A 23,793-nucleotide genomic window follows, 5' to 3' on the forward strand; every position below is an offset into this window, starting at 1 on the left:
CTATTTTGCAACAAGAGAGCGACCACATGCAGTTCCACTGGACACCTGAGTGGAGTCGGGTTTGTGCATCTCCACCCGCCTACAGTGGTTGGTTGTCTGCCTGCAACCTCCCTTTGCAAATATCCGTTCTTCTCCACCATTTGCTTAAATTGTTTGACATACGACACTATTGGGGCTCCCAGTGTCTGTGTTTTTTGTTTTCATTTCAGGGTGCTTTCAGAACATCCTACCTACCTGTATAATTGTGAAGAGGCTACACATCTGGCTATAGTGTAAATCCTAACCTGTAGTGTTAGGTTTTCCTCTTACTCTTTGGCTCCACTTGTTCAGCGGAGTAGAGTCAAAGTGCCTGATCTGCCTACTGGTTCGGGATCTGTGATTTACAAGGTGGGATATAGATGATATGTTACCATGTACAAAAGCATGGTAATATTGCCATGCACAGACACCTTATACATCTGTGATTTATAAGGTGTCTGTGCATGGCACTATTACCATGCTTTTGTACATCAACACCTATGTGTTGTGGCCACATAATACACATACGAATATTGACTCTTGGCACTTCAAAATACATGGACAGAGCAACGTGTAACACACTCAGTAGAAACCATTCATGTAAAAATGCAGGATAGTACTTCCTACATCTTCCATTTCAGCACAACGCAGTTCCTCCTTTATATTAGTTCCTATGCGAACACACACCAGTTGGCATGTAAGCAGACACTTCATGACTCCAAAGCCTTAATTGTGCGCAGTATTGTGTTTCTTAACACCAACACACACAACCCCTACAACTTAGTGAGTGCATTCGCACTGACTGCAGCTTTCAATGCACTTACTACTGCAGGAGAGAAGCACAAATGTTTGCTCACTCAATCATATTAACCTCACTTTGGGTTTCCTTTAATGAAAGAAGTTTTATTAAGCTCCTGATATCTTGCCCCTCTGTAAATAACACATTTTCTATGGTATTTTGTGCCGTCTCCCAGGGGATATCCTTAGAATACAGATGAATGTCAAAACTCTCTCACATATCCATTCTACAGTTCATCTTGTATTTAATATGTTAGGAATAAAACCTTCCATTTCTATATCATGCATTTAGCACTATAAATATGTATCCTAGGATACCTATTACATTAAAAAAACTGCATATCATAAATCATTTGTTATTTTTTGAAGCAGAAGAATAGATTTTTTTGCAGCCAGCATCATGTGGAGCCATGTCACTTTATCCCTTGTATTTTCTCTGCTGGACATTCTCAGATGTTGACAAAGAAGTGTTTGCATTACAGCTATATAACTATTAGGATGTGGCCCTCTGTAACAGGTTTGTCCACCTTTCTAAAAGATCAGATCTGCCTGCCTCCATCAGCATTTAAACAGCCATGCGACACATCTTGCACATAGTGAAGGATGCAACTAGTTTCTACAGTGTTGTGGAAACATTACCAGATAAATTATTAAGACTTGCTCTCACATATCTGTGTTTGCAAAGCCTCATCAGTTTTCAAATAACAAAGCACAGTAGATGTTTTGTGATTTAATATTGTTTTCAGTTCACAGATTCACATAGCTAAATTACTTGGTGTTTTGTATTTTCTCTGATGTGATTTCACAGCAGCTGTAAGATTTTATGATCATTCTCAAATGATTCCTGGCATTAAAGGAGCTTACACATGCACAGTGGTTGTCGCTCACAGGGATCAAAGCTCAATCTCTCGGACGACAGTTCAGGGTCAATTGCCTTACAGATGTGTTGTGAGGCTACAGCCTCTGTTGCTATGAAGGGTGTAGCAGAAACAATGGGAGGAGTTCAAGTGCGCAGGGTAAGGAAGGGAACAATGCGACACTCCAGATCTTCTGGCGATACCTCGGAGTGGCTGAACACGCACTAGATTCTTGGCATAGGCAGCCCTATCTGGCTGCCTTGGAGGAGAACAATCTAACATGCGTCTCTCTCTCCTCATTTGTTTAGTTGAAACTGGCTCTTCATAACCATATGTATTTATGGACACCAAATGTATCTGTCAATCACGGCTTCTTTCAGCTGTTGCATAGGCATGTTCAAAGCTTCACAAATACTGTCTGTCCATCTTAGCCTCTACTGTCCCCTTCCTCTTTTGTCTTCTAGTTTTGTCATGTTATCTTTGATCACGCCCAACTTTCCTTGATTCATAGATCTTGCATTGAAAGTTTTGATGGTATATTGTCTTTTGCAGTATTGGACTGTACTTTAAATACATCTGAGAGCCTCAAAATTTGGATGCACTCTTGTCTTTATCCATCAGCATCATTAGCTCTTTCACTACTTGTACTATTCTTCCGCTCTTCCCCAGTAACTTGTTGGGCATCTTCAAACCTGGGGTACTCATCGTCCGATGCCATATTGACATAACTCTGGTTGCTTCTGTTCATCTGGTTTTCTTGGTAAAAGTTAACTGGAGTGGGCTGTCAGTACCTTCTCCAGCATGCTTATTAGCCTTTTTAGTGGTGTTTTATAACTCAAACAAAATGCTAGGACAATATAATCTTTATTGTTGTGAGTGGAATGGAAACTGGTCACCCTACAATCTAGGTGCTGGCTGGTTTCTGCAAAATCCTGCTTTTTACATTATGGTGGGGCTTACTGGTCATTTGCTATTCATAGAGGTCCATGGGAAATGCTAGTTGGTGCAAGTAAAATCGCTAGTAAGCCTCAGTCAATGCCTCTCAGTAGACAAATATATGCGCACTCCATGTTACAACCAATTCACTTTTTCTCCTAAGTTTTCTCCTAGGCGTTATTTTTACCCCTAATCAGTAAAATGCCTTTTAAGCCACCAGCAAGCAAGACAATAATTAAATAACACTTACAGTACTTTTCACCTACTTTTTGGCATTTTTTCAATTGCAGAGTGATGAAAAGTTGTATTAAAACGAAAGATGAAAAATTATCACCTAGGAAAAAAAATTAAGAGAAAAAGTGAATTGAATAATGGCCGTAATGTGATAAGTGAACCAGTTCTCCAATCAGTCAGAGCTGTGTTTTTCCTATTACTTTTAACGTGAATAAACCATTAGTGTTTTTTGTTTTGTTTGGGACTCTAGCCACTGGATTATTCTGTTCTTCCAGGCAAGCAGCATCTTACATTATCCCAAGAAAACAGTTTTGCAAATCTAGCAAGCCGGGTTGTAATAAAATAAAAAATGAAAACAAATGTGTATGTGCAGTGCAAAAAAACAATATATTCCATGCACTATGCAAAAAAACACAAGCCTAAAGTAGAGCTTAAAAATTATTTATTTTCCACTCTGGAATTCAGTTATAACTTTAAAAAAATATATATATATATTTTTTATTTGCAAGCAAAGACAACCACAACGTGATCATCGCAAATTGGGTAACAATAGCTAAAGATGTAAAAAAATGCCATTGCATCCGAGGAGTTATATCTGAGAGACACCTCCCGTTCATTTTGGTACTGACATACTGTATACAAACAAACGTATGAGAACAATAACTATCCTGAAGGTTTTGACGTAAGATCTAAGAAACACATGACATGTTGCCAATGATAAGTGGGGTTAGCCCCCCCCCCCCTCCCTTCCAACAACAGGAGGAAACAGTCCCCCATCCCCGATTATGTTATAACTTAAGAGATCATGTCGTTTTTTTACTATGCTGAAAATGATTCCATATAATCCTGAACCAAAAGCTTTTTTTAACCCTGAATGTGTTGTGATATTTCTAGATCAGAGAACTTTACTGTACATGCCTAGAGAAGAAAGTCTGGGAAACTGAAGATTACAGTTCTGCTCTGCAACTTCTAAGGTATGTCGATTAATGTTTTGGTTATGCAGTGGCTCCAAGATTTACACTGCCATGATAATAGGAACATATATTATAGCTGCTGGTGAATCCTGGCGCAAGATATTGCCTTACAACACAGGTGTCGAACTCCAGGCCTGGAGGGCCAGATCCATGCCAGTGTTTAGGATGGACTGAGAAAGAGAGGAATGTGTTCTACCTGATGGGCCACACCTTTCCTGATTCAGACCCCTCAATTAATTTTAGCTATGTAAAAATGTGTGAGGACCTCAGCCCTTGTGGGACCGGTTTGGCATCCCTGCCACACTAACCGCCCGCCCCACTACCTTATCACCTAATACTAACCCTTGGGACTCGGTTATATTATAACCAAAGCTCGTTTTTATCCCTTCATACTAAAGTCCCTTCCCTGTTGCTATGCGAGTTCAACTACACTGTAGCTGAACTCATAACTGGTATGTGTGTCCGTCCCTGCAACTATAACCAATCTGCCCGTTTGTCCCTGCCACAATTAATCCATGTGCTCAGCTATTTCATAATTGAGAGCCTATTTCCAAAATAATCACCTGGTGCCCCACAGCTGCGAATAAACATTGCACTCTATGGAGGTGCTGAGTAGCGACTAGTACCGAAATCACCTGCTTCCCGCATAACAGCATTGCATGATGACTTTCATTCATCTATGTACACCATTCTGTGACTATGGGCTTTATGGTGGTATAGCAGTTACCACTCTAGCTTTGCAAAACTTGCCCCGGTCCAAGTTTCTCCCTTTATTTGGATAGGGTTTCTATCGGGATCGGGATTTATTAAAGTTTTTGCTGTGGGTATGTGCATACAAAGATAAAGGCACACACAGTAGGTCACAAACCTTTTCATAAAACCTTGCTATGTTTTAATATGACCGTGTTTTTATTGAGTCACATTGACACTAAATTCTGTTGTATACTTTTCTGAGGATGATGACATATTTGTTTAAATCTAACAATTGAATTGTAAAACATAAATAACATACCGTATATACTCGCATATAAGCCGACCCGCATATAAGCCGACCCCCCAACTTTTCCCTGAAAAAACTGGGAAAAATGATTGACCCCCATATAAGCCGGGGGTAGGAAATGCTGGATTGGTGCAGCCCCCCAGTGTGTCCCAGTATAGCTAGTATAGTGCCCAGTATAGGTAGGTAGTGTCCAGTATAGCTAGTATAGTGCCCAGTATAGCTAGTAAAGTGCCCAGTATAGCCAGTATAGTGCCCAGTATAGCGCCCAGTATGGGTAGGTAGTGCCTCAGTTTAGCTAGTATAGTGCCCAGTTTAGCTAGTATAGTGCCCCAGTATGGCTAGTAAAGTGCCCAGTTTAGCCAGTATAGTGCCCAGTTTAGTTAGTATAGTGCCCAGTTTAGCCAGTATAGTGCCCAGTTTAGTGCCCAGTTTAGCTAGTATAGTGCCCAGTTTAGCCAGTATAGTGCCCAGTTTAGCTAGTATAGTGCCCAGTTTAGCTAGTATAGTGCCCAGTTTAGCTAGTATAGTGCCCAGTTTAGCTAGTATAGTGCCCAGTTTAGCCAGTATAGTGCCCAGTTTAGCCAGTATAGTGCCCAGTTTAGCTAGTATAGTGCCCAGTTTAGCCAGTATAGTGCCCAGTTTAGCCAGTATAGTGCCCCAGTTTAGCTAGTATAGTGCCCAGTTTAGCTAGTATAGTGCCCAGTTTAGCCAGTATAGTGCCCCAGTTTAGCTAGTATAGTGCCCAGTTTAGCCAATATAGTGCCCAGTTTAGCTAGTATAGTGCCCAGTTTAGCCAATATAGTGCCCAGTTTAGCCAGTATAGTGCCCAGTTTAGCCAGTATAGTGCCCAGTTTAGCCAGTATAGTGCCCAGCATAGGTAGGTAGTACTCCCGGCTCCCTCCCCGCCGCTGCTATTACCTGCAGGCAGCGGCCGCTTCCTAATCCGCGTTCCTCTTCTTAAAATTTTCAGCGTGTATCACAGCAGCGCGCCCGGCGCTGCTGCTGTGACGATGCAGAGTGCAGGAAAGAGCGCGGCTCCCTATAACGGCGATCTGTATCGCCGTTACCAAGGGAACCGCTCTTTCCTGCCCCTGCATCGTCACAGCAGCAGCGCCGGGCGCGCTGCTGTGATACACGCTGAAAAGTTTAAGAAGAGGAACGCGGATTAGGAAGCGGCCGCTGCCTGCAGGTAATAGCAGCGGCGGCCGCGGGGGGAGCGGGGAGGAGGGGGAGCGGGGCGCGGAACACCCACCACCCACCACTATACCACCAGGGAAGACTCGCATACAAGCCGACCCCCCAACTTTTGACCCCCTTTTTGGGGGTCAAAAATTCGGCTTGTATGCGAGTATATACGGTAACTATAAACATAGCGTAAAACATAAATAACATAACTATAATATTATTATAGTTGCCATTATGTGTTGCAAAAATATATTCCCACTTATAAATCCTAACATTTAAGATGTCTACAAGTTCAATGAAGGTAGCTGGGATTGGACTGTTTAATTTTCTCTTGATTTCTGTTCTTGCAAATATAGAGACGCTGGAGATATTACAATGCTGAGGAAAAAAAAACCTTTTCTAGGGTCAAGTTGAGGAGTACTAAAGGTGGGATTTGGGTATATTATTGTACAGTGCTTCTGAGAAATAAATTGGAAAATTCTTCTAACCTGCTAGCAGTTCCTACAGCAGGTATTTTTGGATGTCGTATGTAAATTTAGCAAGCAGGAAAGGGGAGTCGCACCTAAATAGGGTTTTCTGGAATTGTTTCCAGTGCATTCATACATTTCATGTATTTCTTCACATATCTAGAACCTAGTTTCCATCTTGAGTCTTTTTCAAACCACAATGTAGATATGGTTATAGCCAAGACCTCATATGTTAATACAGTATTGGCTTGATTCACAAAGCCGTGCAAACTGTTTAGCACGGGTGTGCTAAACAGTTAGCACGTGAAGTGCCGTTCGCGGACTGTTGCGCGCGCAAAGTGCGGACTTTTGCGCGTGCAAAAGTCCGGGAACGGCATTTCACGTGCTAACTGTTTAGCACACCTGTGCTAAACAGTTTGCACGGCTTTGTGAATCAAGCCCTATGTATCCAAGAGGCTCCTTTTTTTATTCTGATTGACTCAATAAGAACCTTTCCATCTCTTTGTGTGACATAAGTCTATGAAAGTCTGTACCTGCTATACAATGCTTCATTATAAGTATAAGATATTTGTATTTTTTTTTTATTAGATATATCAAATTTGGTGCTTTTTTCAAATGACTGCAACTTCTCCTCCTCAGACGGTTGGTGAATAGTGTTGGTCATGTCTAGGAGAATTCATGGAGAAGCATGTGTTTTGTTTGATCAGCTGATAGATTCGCAGAGCTCTGATTTGCTGTGATCACATCCTGCTTTAGCACATTTTAATGACTAGCAAAGCAGAGACTTACATATATCACCTGACCAAACTGATCACATGCTTCTCCATTAGTTTTAGATGTGCTTTAGTTTATACCACGTCTTCCTGTTCATTTGGGAATGAAATGTTCCATCCAGGATGTGGAAAGATCTCTTTCAGATCGTGCATCATGGCGTTTAAAGGGAACCTTAACTGTAAAAAAAATAGTTTTACTTACCTGGGGCATCTACCAGCCCCCTGCAGCCATCCTGTGCCCTCGCAGTCACTCATGGCTCCTCTGGTCCCCCGCTGCCAGCTAGCTTTGTTTTTGCCGACTGGGAGTCGGCTGGCCGCCATGCGTACGTTTTTACGCATCCCTGCTAGTGCAGGAAGCTATTGCAGACATCAACAAGTACATTTTTACGCGTTACGGGTGTAAAGCATAAAATTTTACGCATTACACCTGTAACGCGTAAAAAAATGTACTTGTTGATGTCTGCAATAGCTTCCTGCACCAGCAGGGATGCGTAAAAACGTACGCATGGGGGCCGGACGACTCCCAGTCAGCAAAAACAAAACTAACTGGCAGCAGGGGACCAGAGGAGCCATGAGTGGCTGCGAGGACACAGAATGACTGCAGGGGGCTGGTAGATGCCCCCAGGTAAGTAAAACAATTTTTTTTTTTTACAGTTAAGGTTCCCTTTAAGCATTTTTGTGCAATGTTGCCACATTTATTTAGTCTCCAGGGTAAACGATATCCTGTTTATATAAGTAATAGGTGATCGGAGAATTACCAAAGCTGAAATTAGAATGAGTACAAATTATCCAGCAACCATTAAATCTATTTGAGAAGAGGATCTATGGACAATGACGTAGAATGTAAAATCTTTAGCATTCCTTTAAAATGTATACTGATGTACCATTTGTATAGCATGCAGGATCCTGCTGGTGGCACTGTGGGGAATGAGAGGTGTTCTGCTTCTACAGAGAAGACAAGATGGATAATAGTGCTGTATTTTATGGAGCGGCTTCCAACATGTTTTTTTTTAATGCAGTCCAGGTTTGCTGGACCACTTACATTCTTTAGTGTTATCCCTCTCCAAAGAACCTTAGTGACTCAACTCATTGGTGTTTGCTGGACATAGCAGAATAGGAGAATGTTACTTTGCATGGACAGTAGGGCAGGCTGAGTGAGAGGAAAATCTGCTTCTTAGAGACTTCTTAAAATTCTACTTAGCAGCATCAAAGTGGTATAGACTAGTGTTCTACAAAGCAGGCAAATAGCACATGTCCTACCCACTTAGTTTTCACTGTACTGTGCAATGCCAACCTGTACCACTTCAGAGCCGCTAATAGGATTCTTTGAACTCTGGAAACAGCTTTTCCTCCTATGCAGGCTGTATTTGATAGCAGATGCTTTGTTAGATGCCTATTTACACTTGTCCTTACAAAGATTTCAAGCACTGATTTTAATTGTGTTTACTGCAGTATCTCCTTGTTTTCAGGTGTAACCAGAGCTTACTATAAAAGGAATGTTTTGTTCCTTTTAAATGTTCTTGAAGAGTGTCCTCTCATCTTCCGCAGGGATTTTTTTGGAACATCGTTATACCTTCTCAGTCCTTTCAACAAAACATTTATTCTGCACCTATATTAAGTTCATCTTTTCATGCACCTCACTTCAAAAAGCTTCTTTTTCCTTGAGCTTGGAACTGCCATGCTGGAGATTTCAGCTGAAGCAGAGCTGTAAATCTGGTACTGTAAATCATGGGAGTCTATGTAACACAGCCTTGAGAATCTGTCATAATCTGCATTGATGCAGTTTTGCAGTTATGGTAAAATAACATACATACTGTATGAAAGGACACCATGCTGCACTTGATGGAGCAGCAAGTGACTGAGGACCCTAGAGATTTATAAGGTGTGCATAACTTTTTAATTTTTCCTCAACTCAAGAACACTGTATTAAAGCTTGGAAAAATCTTTTATTATTTTTTTTTTAATATTTAGCCTGCTATGGTAACAATAGTATTTTATTTTACATTATCCCATCCTAATCATATTAAACCCTTTAGGATTTGAATCCTTATTATGCAACTTATCAGGGATCCCAATCTACTGTAAATGTTGGTTTCAGTATAGCAGCAGTTAAATTAGAACTCCATGGGTTGGTGGTATTACACACCCCTTGTGCTGTTTCCATACCTGTTTGACACTAAAACAAAAACATTTTGTCAACTAATTAGTAACATCAGTTATAACAGTGATTCTCCCATGATTTATAGAACTAACTTCCTGCTTAAAAGTCCCAATCTGAAAGCAGGTGCCTTTTTCAGCATTTACATTACATATAAGCCTGCTTGAGTTACATGATGTAAAAGTTCTTCTTTCAAAGTAGTATCTGTACATTGTCATGTTTGGTACATAGTGTACATTTTAAGCAATTGAAAAAAAGTGTATGTGTCATATGGAAGGTACAGTTGTCAGGTTCTTAGCTGGTTTATTTGTTTCTGTTCCTGTTTTAGAAAATCTTCATGAAAGAGTTTTGTGCAATGTCATTTTTTTTCATTTATTGCAACACTTTCAGCTGTTTGCATCAGCTGCCCTGATTTGACCTTAATTTTGTTTTGGTTTGGTCTAGTCTATACAAGTATAGAATGTACTTCTCTTCTATAGTCTCTTAAAGCACATTGACCAACATTCACTAAGAGGTGGCATTGCACCTCTCACTCCTTCACTTTAGAGCTGCTCTGATCACCTAAGGGGCCATTCACATTACAAACGCGGACGGCCACGCATGCGTAACACAACGCATGCGAATGCACGCCGTCCGCGTTTGTATGCGTTGCGTGGCTGATCCCACCACTGAAAAGTGAATGGGACAGCCGCGCGTTTTTGCAAAATCTGCGTGCAGCATGCGTTCCCAGACCGCACAGGTCCGGAACGCATGCAGTGTAAACATCAGACAGTGCACTCTATGCACTGTCTGATGTCGTGCGTGTCGACCTCCTGCACGCGTTTCCAAAACGCGGCTGGAAACGTGTGCAGTCTGAACGGGCCCTAAGCCAGGAATTCTCACCCAGGGTTCAGTGAGAACCCTTTAGGGATACTGTGTCATTTTCAACACTTGCTGGGTCAAAAAATCTCACTCCCCCTCATTACTGCTGGACAACACAGGCCCACTTCTCCATCTCTCTGTGTGGTTTCAAGGGGTGGACGGGGATACCAGATACAGCTTTTTTTTTTCTCTCTTTGTGCAGGAGTTCAAGGAGGAAGAATCACAGTGTCAGACCATAGGAAGGTATTTCAGGGGAGCCTAAGGTGAGAGAAATATGGAGGCTAACATATCAATTTCCCTTTAAACAATGCAAGTTGCATTAATCCTCAAGTTCTCTTGATCGCCTGTAATACATTTAGCCATAGACCATGAACAAGCAGGTGATCAGGTGTTCTCCAGTCTGATTGGATTAACTGCATGCTTTCAGGTGTGTGATCCAGACACTACTAAAGCCAGAGAGATCAGGAGGACTGAGGCAACTGGAATGGTTTAAAAGAAAATAAATATGGCAGCCTCCCTATCACTCTCACCTCAGGTTTCCGTTCAACTGAGTATCAGTAAGCACTCCTCCAATTGGTTATCTTTCAGTGAATAAGTTTGAGTCAACACTTCAGGGGAGAATCACACCTTTGTTAAAGGATACCCGAACTGACATGTGACATGATGAGATAGACATGTGTATGTACAGTGCCTAGCACACAAATAACTATGCTGTGTTCCTTTTTTCTTTCTCTGCCTGAAAGAGTTAAATATCAGGTATGTAAGTGGCTGACTCAGAAAGGAAGTGACTACAGTGTGACCCTTACTGATAAGAATTTCCAACCATAAAACTATTTCCTAGCAGAAAATGGCTTCTGAGAGCAAGAAAGAGGTAAAAAGAGGAATTTCTTATTAGTGAGGGTCACACTGTAGTCACTTCCTGTCTGAGTCAGGACTGAGTCAGCCACTTACATACCTGATATTTAACACTTTCAGGCAGAGAAAGAAGAAAAAGGAACACAGCATAGTTATTTGTATGCTAGGCGCTGTACATACACATGCCTATCTCATCATGTCACATGTCAGTTCGGGTATCCTTTAAGAACAGCATTTGCAACTTTAACAGTGAGCATGCCCCAGCTGGCTGCAGGCAGGAAAGCATGCATGTCTGTAAATATGGTATTTTACAAATACAGGAATCACTGAATATCAGTGTTTTGGGTGGAGATAGGGGCACACATTATAACTGGCCACACTTGTTATTATAATGGGGGCCACAGGGGCTACACTTATAAAGAGGGAACGTTTGTTATTTTAGTGGTAATGATTGCTGAATTTGTTATTTGGGGATAATGATTACTGCTTTTGATATTTGGGAGTAATGATTGTCGCATTTGTCAGTTAGGCCTAATATTTTCCGGATTTGATGTCTGGGGTAGTTGTAGTTGCATTTGTAATTGGGGCTAACTGTTGCTGCATTTGGGGCATCATGGTTGCTGCATTTGTAATTTGGGGAGTAATGGTTTCTGCATTTGTCATTTGAGGGCTAATGGTTGCAGCGATCAGGGCTTATGATTTCTGAATAGTAGGCTAATAAATGCACTGAAATAAACATAAACAAGAAAATTGTATATTCCCGGAGATATGAACAATTTCAGATGGGTTCCTCCAGACAAAAAAAGGTTGAGAAAGGCGGGTCTAAACAATAGGTGAGCGGCAGAGAAAAGCCAAATGTTTGAGCCCATGTGGGTTTGTGGGTGCCCATGAGTATGAGCAGTGTGTCAAAAGCATGACTTAAAACAAAGATGTGATTTTTTTTTTTGTTAAAATATTACACACACTGATGTAGGACTCTGTTCCCTGATCTATACCAGCTAAACACACAGATTTTAGCGCCACCTTGTTTTGCTATTGATTTTTACTCAGTTGGAAACATTCTGTTACAACAAAGGATTACTGGTAGCGCCATGTGAAAGTAACAATGCTCTTTTACTGGTGGTACAAGAGAAGAGTAGCAAACAGCAACAGATGCTGTTTCCAAATGGACCTCCTTTATTAAGCTTTATCAAGAGAGGAGGCTCTCTCTCTTGATAAAGGAGGTCCACTTCGAAACGGCGTCTGCTGCTGTTGGCTGCCCTTCTCATGCACCATCAATAAAAGTTGTTACGTTCACGTGGTGCTGCCAGTGATCCTTTGTTGTACCTTTAGACTCCGGAGGGTTACGGAGTCATTTCCGGCTTAGCACATGTGAGTCGCCACTGGGTGCTTGTCAACCTGCATTATATTAGAAAGATTCTGTTATAATTATCTGAATGTTTTTAAAATATCTTGTTCAATTAGATCCAAATTTCCCACTTCTCTCTTCTGATAAGATGATCAGTTTCTTAAATGAACATGATGAATTGATTGTTCTTACTTTATCTCTTCAGTATTGCATAGAGTTGACCTTGCAGAAGTATGGTTCAGACTCCTGTCTGTAAGAAATGTAGGCTTAAATGGTATCTTGTAATAATGAAGTATTGTCAGCCAGGTTTCAATTACAAATTTGGTGATCCTACAACATCGTAACACCAGATTTGACTTTGTGATTTTGTCAGGTGAGCCTTGCGGAGTTGCTGTTCATTTATTGACAGTATCATAAAATGTATTATGAGATGATAATTATCAAATATTCATGAATTTTTCAGTTTTGATAGAACATTTTCCTGGCTCAGTATTTTACGAGAGGCAATTGGATTGCAGTGAACACACATTAAGGCCTCTTTCACAGTGGGACGTTAAAGTCGCACATTAAAAAAGTTATAACGCAGACTAACGCACAGCAATACAAAGTCTGTGCGACATTCACAGTGCACACGTTGCGTTGTGTGTAACGTGTAGCAATATTTAGAAAGTGCTGCATGCTGTGCGTTTAGCAATACATTTGCTGCGTTATGTGTGTTGCACATGCTCAGTAAGGTTTTTTTTGTTGTTTTTTTTAAATGTAACGCATGCACCGATTTCATTCCATCAGTATGCGACGAAAACGGAGCACCAAGAGACACAACAGTGGAAAATAATGTCCAGTTTCATAACCTACATGCGCTTCGTTAGGGGCACGTTGTGCGACTTTAATGTTGCCTCAAACACAACATCCCACTGTGAAAAAGACCTTAATTATATTTCTGATTCAAGCCAGCACATTGCTAGGATTACCAGTAAATAAGTATCCTACAAATGTTTACAGTCTGGTATTACCTCTGCAGTGAGTGAGCATGGTCGCTGAAATGGAATAAGATGCACATATATTTTCCTGTAGATGAATGTTGCCCCTGAGAGAGCTGGTATCAGGAAGTGAACATGAACCGGCTGGCCTAAAGGTGGCCACACACCATACAATTTTTTAAATATTTGTTCAATTGAAGAATAGCAATCAGTTTTTCTGACTGATTGTAACAATTCAAAAATCTGACCAATGTACCACACACACCTATGTTCAATTTTTCCCCAATGATGAATAAAATAATTGAAAGCTCAGAAATATTGATTGGAACTGTACATCAAGTAATTGACAATCCATCACACACCATACAATTCTTGATAAAGTTGGTCTGAAATTTCCGACATGTCCAATCAAATCGGGAAAAAAATGAGAAATTCAAACAAAGAAAAGCTCTTGATTTCTCTGGACAACTGATCAAAATTATCAAATTGCATTGTAATGCGACATTAAAGTCACAATGCAGTGTTAGAACGCAACGCAAAAAAAAGTGGTAATGTACATTAACGCTGTGCTACCATCGCATACAGTAGGTACAGTAAAGAATACAGGCAATAAAAAGCATGCTTTCCTGTACCTGGTAACGTGTGCGTTTAGAGGTAAAGCACTGCAGCAGTGCGTTACCATAACGCTACACGTTACAATGCAGCACTAACGTTGCACTGTGAACGTTCCATAGGCTTATCATTGCAGTGTGGTAAGCGACGTTATAAGAGTTTATAACACAGCTCCACAAAGTCCCACTGTGAATAAGGTCTCAGTCCATTTTTTTCGCTTCAGAGAAAGTAGAGGATTTCTACAAAAGATGCAAGGATGGTGGATGTCAAGGCAGCTGGTAAATATATTGTCTTCAGAGTTTCAGGCAGTTTCATGGATAAATGCTTGTATGAGGTCTACTTGGCTAATAAGATTGAGAACCTGGGGGGGAATCCAGCACCTAGACAATTTATTCCAGCTATCCTTAGAGTTCTGGTGGACATATTGGTGAACGTATCCACTAGAAAATCCTGGCATTCACCAAACTGAGTGTGAAGGAATATTATTAGTGGTAGTCTTATGTATTCCTTGAAGAAAATGCAGACTTGCAGTTTTCGGTGGTCGACTTTAAAACATTATCTCTAAAGCTTTGGGGAGCCTGTTAGCCACATATTCAGCATGGTAATACATTACCCACACCTATTATTATTAGATACTCCCAGGGGACTTGAAACTTTCCCTCAAGCTGTTCCTCAGATCACCCAAAAGTAGGGTAATCCATCGATTAATAGGGAAGAGCAGCCAGGAGAATTTGCAAAGCCAAAGTAGTTATTTTCTCTTTCTTGGTCTTTTGGCAACAATACATATTCTCCAAAAACGGGGCTTCCCACTGTCCTAATAAGTGCCGTATTGCACATAGAGCTGTGTGCATGGTGAAGCACCCCTTGAAGCAATATTGCTTAGGTGATTGGCATGCCTTGAAGTTGCATTAATCCCCTCATGGGAAATTGTAAATAATGAAGGAAGGTCTTTCAGACTTTAAGATACAGTGTCCTTGATTTAAAAGACTTCAGCCTGCCTATTGCACATTTTCTTTTGACCTTCCAATTATCAAGGGGATTATGTAGCAGTCTGTGTCCATATTACATTACAATTTTGTTTGGAGTAATATGGCACCAACTGTAGTACACCTTATTCCTGGCGATATACTGTATATTGTGATTATTTTACAGCTGAGCCGTCTATCGAAGTAATCCAATGAGCTTGTAGTGGGCATAAGTGCAATAACCTTTTTTTTTTTTCGTTGGTACATGTTGCACTTGATGCACTACCTTTATGTATAGGTGTATTCTGTGAGCACTGGCTACTTATTTACATCTTTTGCGTTTTGTCTATGCTGTATATGTTTTTCATGCTGTATTATTCACTGATGGCCACTGTTTCAGTGTCACACTTAATATCATATTTGAGCGCCTAGCACAGCATACATGTTCTGTGGAGGGTGCTGGATGTGTCGGATGCACCTCTGTGGGCCATATGGTGGTGCCACCTAACTGTGTTGGTTGTTTTTGGAAACTTTGCTTTGTTTGATGTGCAGATAGTAAGCACAATACAGTCTGATCATTTTGTAAAACTGCACTGTTCTTAATAAGCTTCAGAGTAAAATGAGTTAATAAAGCTTCCAGTAACTTAATAGTAGTATTTTCCCCCAAATGTTCTTATGTTGTGTTAAACCTTTTAGAACAGAGATGGAATTTTAAGTTTCATGACACTTCAATTGGATTTAGACTAAAAGTTTTACATCTACGCCAATACCGATAGGTGGGGTGGGGATTTATCTGTAGTTCCTGAGCTGGCCTTTTTTCTTTTTATCCTTGTATTAAATTTCATTGTCCAATGTAGCAATCCTTTAAAGTGTGTGTATACTGTTACAGCATCCAGTATTTCAATGGCCTATATAATAATTGTTGCTGCGCACATTTTAAAGTGGATCTGAGATAAACTTTTACTCATTGCATAATTGTGCAATTCCTATTGTTTATATGGCATTCCTCAAGCCAAATACTTTTTTGTTTTTGTTTTAATACTCTTATTCCCTATATACTAAACAAGCCTCGCCCACAAGTTTTTAGAGAGCCAAGGCATTTTCAGACAGTAGCAGGGCTTATGGGAGCTCAGTCTGGGCAGGAGGAGAGGGAGGTATTACTAGCCAGAGATTTCAAAGGCAGAGGGGAGGAGGAGGAGGGGGGATTCGTTTTTTTCACAGGTTGAGTGCTCAAGATGCAGATAAGCTTGCCTGTTTGTAATGTTTACATACAACATGGCTGCTGTCATTGGATCACAGGAAGAAATATTCATATTCAATTGAAGCTGTTTGCAGCTAGATTTGCTGTGTAAACTATCTAAACTTTAGATAAGATATATAGACAAGTTACTTGTTATAGTTAGTTTTTCATCTCGGATCCGCTTTAACTTGCGCATACAGAATAAACAGAGTAGGAACACAATATACAGCATCATGTCTTTCCATAAAAAAAAAAAAAAAGTAAAATCCGCATTGTAAAAGTATTCACAGACCTCAACATAATTTTTGTTTTTTTTTTACAACATTAGATGGCTGCTCTAATGCAGCTCTGCTGATGTCATTGTGAGTAATTACAGAAGATAGCATCCTGTTTTAAGATGCTACTAATATTACGTTGATCTGATCTGTTTCAGTTGTGGTCACCAGCGTGTAATTTCAAACTTGTAACATAAACATTTCATGCATTATGAGAATATATGTTTTGTTACATGAAGTACTTGGTACTGAGATAACACTCAGAAGCGTTCTACACAATGTTATATGAAATTTGAATTTCGGTCTCAGGGCACTGAGCTCCGGTTGTCAAGAAACCCCACCACACATCCCTGTATTGCCCCACATAAACCCTCTTGTAGAGACAGAGGAGGAGACAACTGTAGCAAGCAGGAAAATCAGCTCAGCAACAATTCTTATTACTATTATTGATTTATGAAACGCCAGGCTAGTAAGAAACACACATGGGATACGTAATAATATAATAATACAAATAATGGTCTACACCAAATATAGGCTTGATTCATTAATGAGAGCAGAGAGTGTTATAATGCTCTGCGCACACTATGCAGCCATTTGTGCAGGGAAATTACTCTGTGCTCATTTAGTGTAAAGGGTGCATTTCGTTACATTTAACGAGCGCTCCACTGAACCCGCCCGGAGCCAAGCGGGTCCAGTAGCTTCAAAGTATGAGATTATTGCACTTTGATTGGCCATGTAGGCTGCCTGTCACTTGAATCTCATACTTTGAAGCTACTGGACCCACTGGGCTCTGGGGGGGTCAGTAGAGTGCTCGTTAAAGGGACTCTATCACCCCTCTGGAGGAGCCTCTTGCAATGGCCATGTGCGTGTCACTTCCTCTTCCTGCTTCATTGAGTGATGCACTTCTCTTAACAGAGAAGACTGGGTGACTCGGAAGTTTTAACATAGCCAAGATGGCAGCCGCGATTTTTAAATTGAAATCGAACAAAAACTATTTGGTGTAGAACGGCAGGCATCAAATGAAAGAGGAGAACACACGTTACAGAAAGGTATGCATCTTTAAGTACTTTGCAGTACTGGTCTGAGTCTCTAGGCATACCCATGAGAGGTGCTTGAATGTCCCTTTAAGTGTAACAAAGCACCCTTTACACATAGCGTGCGCAGGGCATTATAACACTCTCTGCTCTCATTAAGCTGTGCTGCTGTAGCAGAGCAGCTTAGTGAATCGAGCCCATAGACACTAGTACAGAACAAAGAATTTGTAGACATAGTAATTACAAGTGACAAATGTACTGATGTGTTAAATAAAATGTATAGCAAAATCCAAGACACAAAAGGGTGAAAGAGCCCTGCCCTTGAGAGCTTACAATCTAAAGGTTAACAATATCAATCAACTCCCATTCCAAGGATTGCATATATGTCCATAAAGTAACAATAGTAGATACAAGAGTATTTGCTTATATTGTAGTCCAGTGTTTTGTGCTACTCCCAAGAACTACAGAGAGTTTCCTCTCCCTTATGCAGCTGTTCTTACCTTTTATCTTTCACAAAGCAGAAATGCACAATTCATTTTCGCACTAGTCTAGCTGGGGGAGCTCTGTATTCACTGGACTGCTGTCACTATAACAGTCCATTCAGAAAATTAATAAGAAATCTTAATTCTGTTTGACTTACTGTGCTCCTGATGCCATCATGATCTTTCAATATCACCCCAGGCTGTAGCTGGCATGTCAACAGCCAAGGTTGTTTACCTTTACCTTGTTTACCTTTACCTTGTTTACCTTACCTCAACATTGCTTGGGAGTTTGATGCTGGATTCACACTGTAAACGATGAAAAACTGATCAGTTTTCCATCAAATGGATCCGTTGTTTACATCACAACCATCAGAATGCTCTCCACTGGATTGTAATAAACCAGTGGAAATCGTCCTTCAAACCAGGGAGGATTCTCATTGGTCTGTTGCTATCTAATGGAAGCCTGATGCTTTTGATTGGACGTGGATCTGTATACTGGCCTTTCTCCATTCTCCTGAGCAGTGGGCTCAAGGGACGGTGCCAGCAGCGAGGAGTGGGAATGTTTACATATAGGTAGGACTGAAATCCTACAAACTCGGTAAAAAAAAAAAAAAGTGCCAATTAATATATACCATTTCTTTCTGTTAAAGAGGGATTGTCACCCTAAAAATTAAATTTCGACAGCAACTGGTCTGAGTGTATTAAGTGATAAAGATGCTAACCCTGCATTCAAAACTTTCAAAACCTTTTCTGCTGTTAAGGTTTGAAGTTATGGTACTATTTTTTCAGACGACATCCTGATTCTATGGACGGGTACATCGCAGCAGGTCGCGGATTTTGTTAAACGTATCAATGACAATGGTCGCAATTTAAAATTTACACTCGATTTTGACTGTCGCACAATTTCATTTTTGGATATACGTATTACGATACAACAGGATGGTCATTTAAGTACGACGCTTTTTAGAAAGGCGACGGCCACTAATGCTCTCTTACATGCAGAAAGCTTTCATCCTACACACACCATTCGGGGGATCCCGATGGGTCAATATCTGAGAGTAAGGCGAAATTGCTCAGAAGAGGCAACGTTTTTGCAGGAAGCTCGTGAATTGCGCGACAGATTTAGGGCCCGTGGCTATCGGGACAAACACTTGCGACGAGCCTTTAATAGGGCACGGGATAGTGACAAACGTGACCTGCTGCGACAGCATTATCATCGTCGTGAGGATGATGTGGCAGCATCGGCCCGTTTTTGTACACGTTTTTGTGCGCAGCATCCTATGCTGAAGAGAATCCTGGGGAGACACTGGTATTTACTCCAGAATGATCCTGTGATAGGCCCGTCTATTCCATCTAGACCCATTTTGACATTTCGAAAATCCTGGTCCCTAAGGGACGCTGTGGTACGTAGCCACTTTACTGGAGTGACCCCTAAGCAGCATTGTCTGGTGGTGGGGACATTCTCGTGTGGGGGGTGTGACTATTGCCGTTATATACAGGTGGGAGGAACTGTCCGGCTGTCAGGCGACAGGGGACTATCGTTGTCCCACTTTGTAAATTGTAAAACCAAGTTGGTTGTTTATCTATTGTTGTGCCAATGTGGTGCTTTTTACATTGGCAAGACTAAACGGTCACTGTGTGAACAGATGTCTGAACATATAACCAGTATCGAGAAGGGTGATGCACAGTCCCCTGTCGCCAGACATGTCACACTCCACCATGATGGCAATGCTAGGGTCATCAAATTTGTGGGTTTGGATTGTATCCACCCCACGATAAGAGGAGGCAATTTGGATCGCCTCCTGCTACGTTGTGAATCCAGATGGATATACAATTTAAGGGCATGTTTTTATCCGGGCCTGAATGAACAACTTAATTTTGCCCACTTTCTACCAGTGTGAACCTCTGTTCTTGCGTGCTCTGTTTCCTGCGTTTGCGCGCTGTCTGTCTTTCCACTTCTAGTTTATGGGTGTTCGAATCGTGGCATCCTCTATAGTCCTTTCCCCTCCCCCCCTTCCCCCTCCCCTTTTTAAGGGATTGCTAGTATAGGCTCAATATGTTTATACAGTTTCAATATATACATATACTGCATGTTGACAGTTCACAGTATTAGCGCATAGAGCTTCTGTTCGACCTTTGATCCCATATGTAATATATTTTGGGATCAAAATCAGATATAGGAGTTGAGGTCTGTTTATATATTATTTAAATTTGTCCTACGTTTAAGAATAGTCATAAATAATGTTTCGATCAATTGTTGATACACTTTAAATGTATGCATTATGTGGACATTTATATTTTACAATTAAAGGTTTTCTTTTAATAGCATGGCTTGTGGATGTTTGCCCTGAGCGTAGCCTTGTGGGAGCCAGTGGGACCCGGTTCACTAAGGACAGAGAATGCACATTTTTGATATTTAGAGCAGTATGCTCTCTCTGGGGCGACATATGCAATCGCCCAGTATACATTGGTGCAGCATCTGTCCCTTTCTTGACCCTTACGATATTTAGATACCTTTGATGTACTGTCCTGATGCTTCCTTATTGGCCGCTCGAGGCATTCCTCCCCTTGCCGGCGTGTGATTGGTGGTGGTGTTTGTTTTAAGATTAATGCGTATTTGAAGGGAAGCCACGCCCCCCTGAGGAAGCTGGAAGTCGGCGAAACTGTTGGGAGCGCTCTCCCTTCACACATGGGACGCCGCGCCACCCCGACCTCTAGCAGCTATACCACCCGGCATGCGTCATCTGCCAAGCGCTTTGTCCAGCCTAGCTAACTGGGCATAGCAGCGTGGATCTGGCTGTACACTGTTCCACCCCATCCGCACCGCACGCTCAGCGGACAGCCATACATATAGGCTGGGACTACAACATCTATCACCTGCAACTGTTTCTGGGGACATTCAAGCACCAAGCAGGGAGAAGGTTTGGTGAGAATATGTTGATCATGCAATAAGGTTTTGAACCGCTCATTTCTGCTGTTGTGGCGATGTCCACTTGCTTGCCTTGATACATGATGATTAGAGCTGATGATGATAGCTGATGTCTTGCATGACTTCGCTGCATGAGGAACTTTAACCTGCATGAACTACTAACCAGACTCCTGGCATAGCCTAACACCTTGCTGTGGAGGTGCATTTTCATGGAACTTTTGAAAATCTTGCTTGTGGAGACACTTTTTTGCTGATGAACTGTGCTTATGAAGCTATCCCCCCCCCCCCCCTCTCCTTTTTATCACATATAGGCTTCACTGTACATGCTTGTGTGCGGCCGTTGTGTGTGTGTGGGGGTGTGTCTGGAGTGGACTTTGTTTGGTCGTGACGGGGTGGCCATCCCATGTTGTTTTTAAGCATTTTTTTGTATATTGTAGTAATAAAGGATTTATATATGTTTTCCATATGTTTGATCTTTATGTATTTATTTAATTTTATGATTATAAGATTATAAGATTAGACACATTTGTTCCACGACAAGTGACCACTTTCACATAGCAATTGTATAGTGTACATACATGCTATCATACACAACAGTGTACATACATGCTATCATACACAACAGTGTACATGCATGCTGTCATACACAACAGTGTACATGCATGCTGTCATACACAACAGTGTACATGCATGCTGTCATACACAACAGTGTACATGCATGCTGTCATACACAACAGTGTACATGCATGCTGTCATACACAACAGTGTACATGCATGCTGTCATACACAACAGTGTACATGCATGCTGTCATACGCAACAGTGTACATGCATGCTGTCATACGCAACAGTGTACATGCATGCTGTCATACGCAACAGTGTACATACATGCTATCATACGCAACAGTGTACATGCATGCTATCATACACAACAGTGTACATACATGCTATCATACACAACAGTGTACATACATGCTATCATACACAACAGTGTACATACATGCTATCATACACAACAGTGTACATACATACTATCATACACAACAGTGTACATGCATGGTATCATACACAACAGTGTACATACATGCTATCATACACAACAGTGTACATACATACTATCATACACAACAGTGTACATGCATTCTGTCATACACAACAGTGTACATACATGCTATCATACACAACAGTGTACATACATGCTATCATACACAACAGTGTACATACATGCTATCATACACAACAGTGTACTTACATGCTATCATACACAACAGTGTACATACATACTATCATACACAACAGTGTACATGCATGGTATCATACACAACATTGTACATACATGCTATCATACACAACAGTGTACATACATACTATCATACACAACAGTGTACATACATACTATCATACACAACAGTGTACATACATACTATCATACACAACAGTGTACATACATGCTATCATACACAACAGTGTACATGCATGCTGTCATACACAACAGTGTACATGCATGCTGTCATACACAACAGTGTACATGCATGCTGTCATCATACACAACAGTGTACATGCATGCTGTCATACACAACAGTGTACATGCATGCTGTCATACACAACAGTGTACATGCATGCTGTCATACACAACAGTGTACATGCATGCTGTCATACACAACAGTGTACATGCATGCTGTCATACACAACAGTGTACATGCATGCTGTCATACACAACAGTGTACATGCATGCTGTCATACACAACAGTGTACATGCATGCTGTCATACACAACAGTGTACATGCATGCTGTCATACGCAACAGTGTACATGCATGCTATCATACGCAACAGTGTACATGCATGCTATCATACACAACAGTGTACATGCATGCTATCATACACAACAGTGTACATGCATGCTATCATACACAACAGTGTACATGCATGCTATCATACACAACAGTGTACATGCATGCTATCATACACAACAGTGTACATGCATGCTATCATACACAACAGTGTACATGCATGCTATCATACACAACAGTGTACATACATGCTATCATACACAACAGTGTACATACATGCTATCATACACAACAGTGTACATACATACTATCATACACAACAGTGTACATGCATGGTATCATACACAACAGTGTACATGCATGCTATCATACACAACAGTGTACATGCATGCTATCATACACAACAGTGTACATGCATGCTATCATACACAACAGTGTACATACATACTATCATACACAACAGTGTACATGCATTCTGTCATACACAACAGTGTACATACATGCTATCATACACAACAGTGTACATACATGCTATCATACACAACAGTGTACATACATGCTATCATACACAACAGTGTACATACATGCTATCATACACAACAGTGTACATACATGCTATCATACACAACAGTGTACATACATACTATCATACACAACAGTGTACATGCATGGAATCATACACAACAGTGTACATACATGCTATCATACACAACAGTGTACATACATACTATCATACACAACAGTGTACATACATACTATCATACACAACAGTGTACATACATACTATCATACACAACAGTGTACATGCATTCTGTCATACACAACAGTGTACATACATGCTATCATACACAACAGTGTACATACATGCTATCATACACAACAGTGTACATACATGCTATCATACACAACAGTGTACATACATGCTATCATACACAACAGTGTACATACATGCTATCATACACAACAGTGTACATACATGCTATCATACACAACAGTGTACATACATGCTATCATACACAACAG

The 23,793-nt window shown here is 40.9% G+C and overlaps 1 protein-coding gene across 1 annotated transcript in view; it reads left to right on the forward strand.

Moving 5' to 3' along the window:
• The window catches only part of ORC3 (origin recognition complex subunit 3), a 149,045-nt gene that overhangs the window by 68,647 nt on the left and 56,605 nt on the right, over positions 1-23,793 (forward strand). The window contains exon 14 of the mRNA XM_068231129.1: positions 3,738-3,817. Within this exon, the coding sequence (XP_068087230.1) occupies positions 3,738-3,817 (80 nt within the window). The remainder of the gene's footprint in view (positions 1-3,737; positions 3,818-23,793) is intronic.

This window comes from Hyperolius riggenbachi, chromosome 4 (assembly GCF_040937935.1).
Source record: "Hyperolius riggenbachi isolate aHypRig1 chromosome 4, aHypRig1.pri, whole genome shotgun sequence".
NCBI lineage: Eukaryota > Metazoa > Chordata > Amphibia > Anura > Hyperoliidae > Hyperolius > Hyperolius riggenbachi.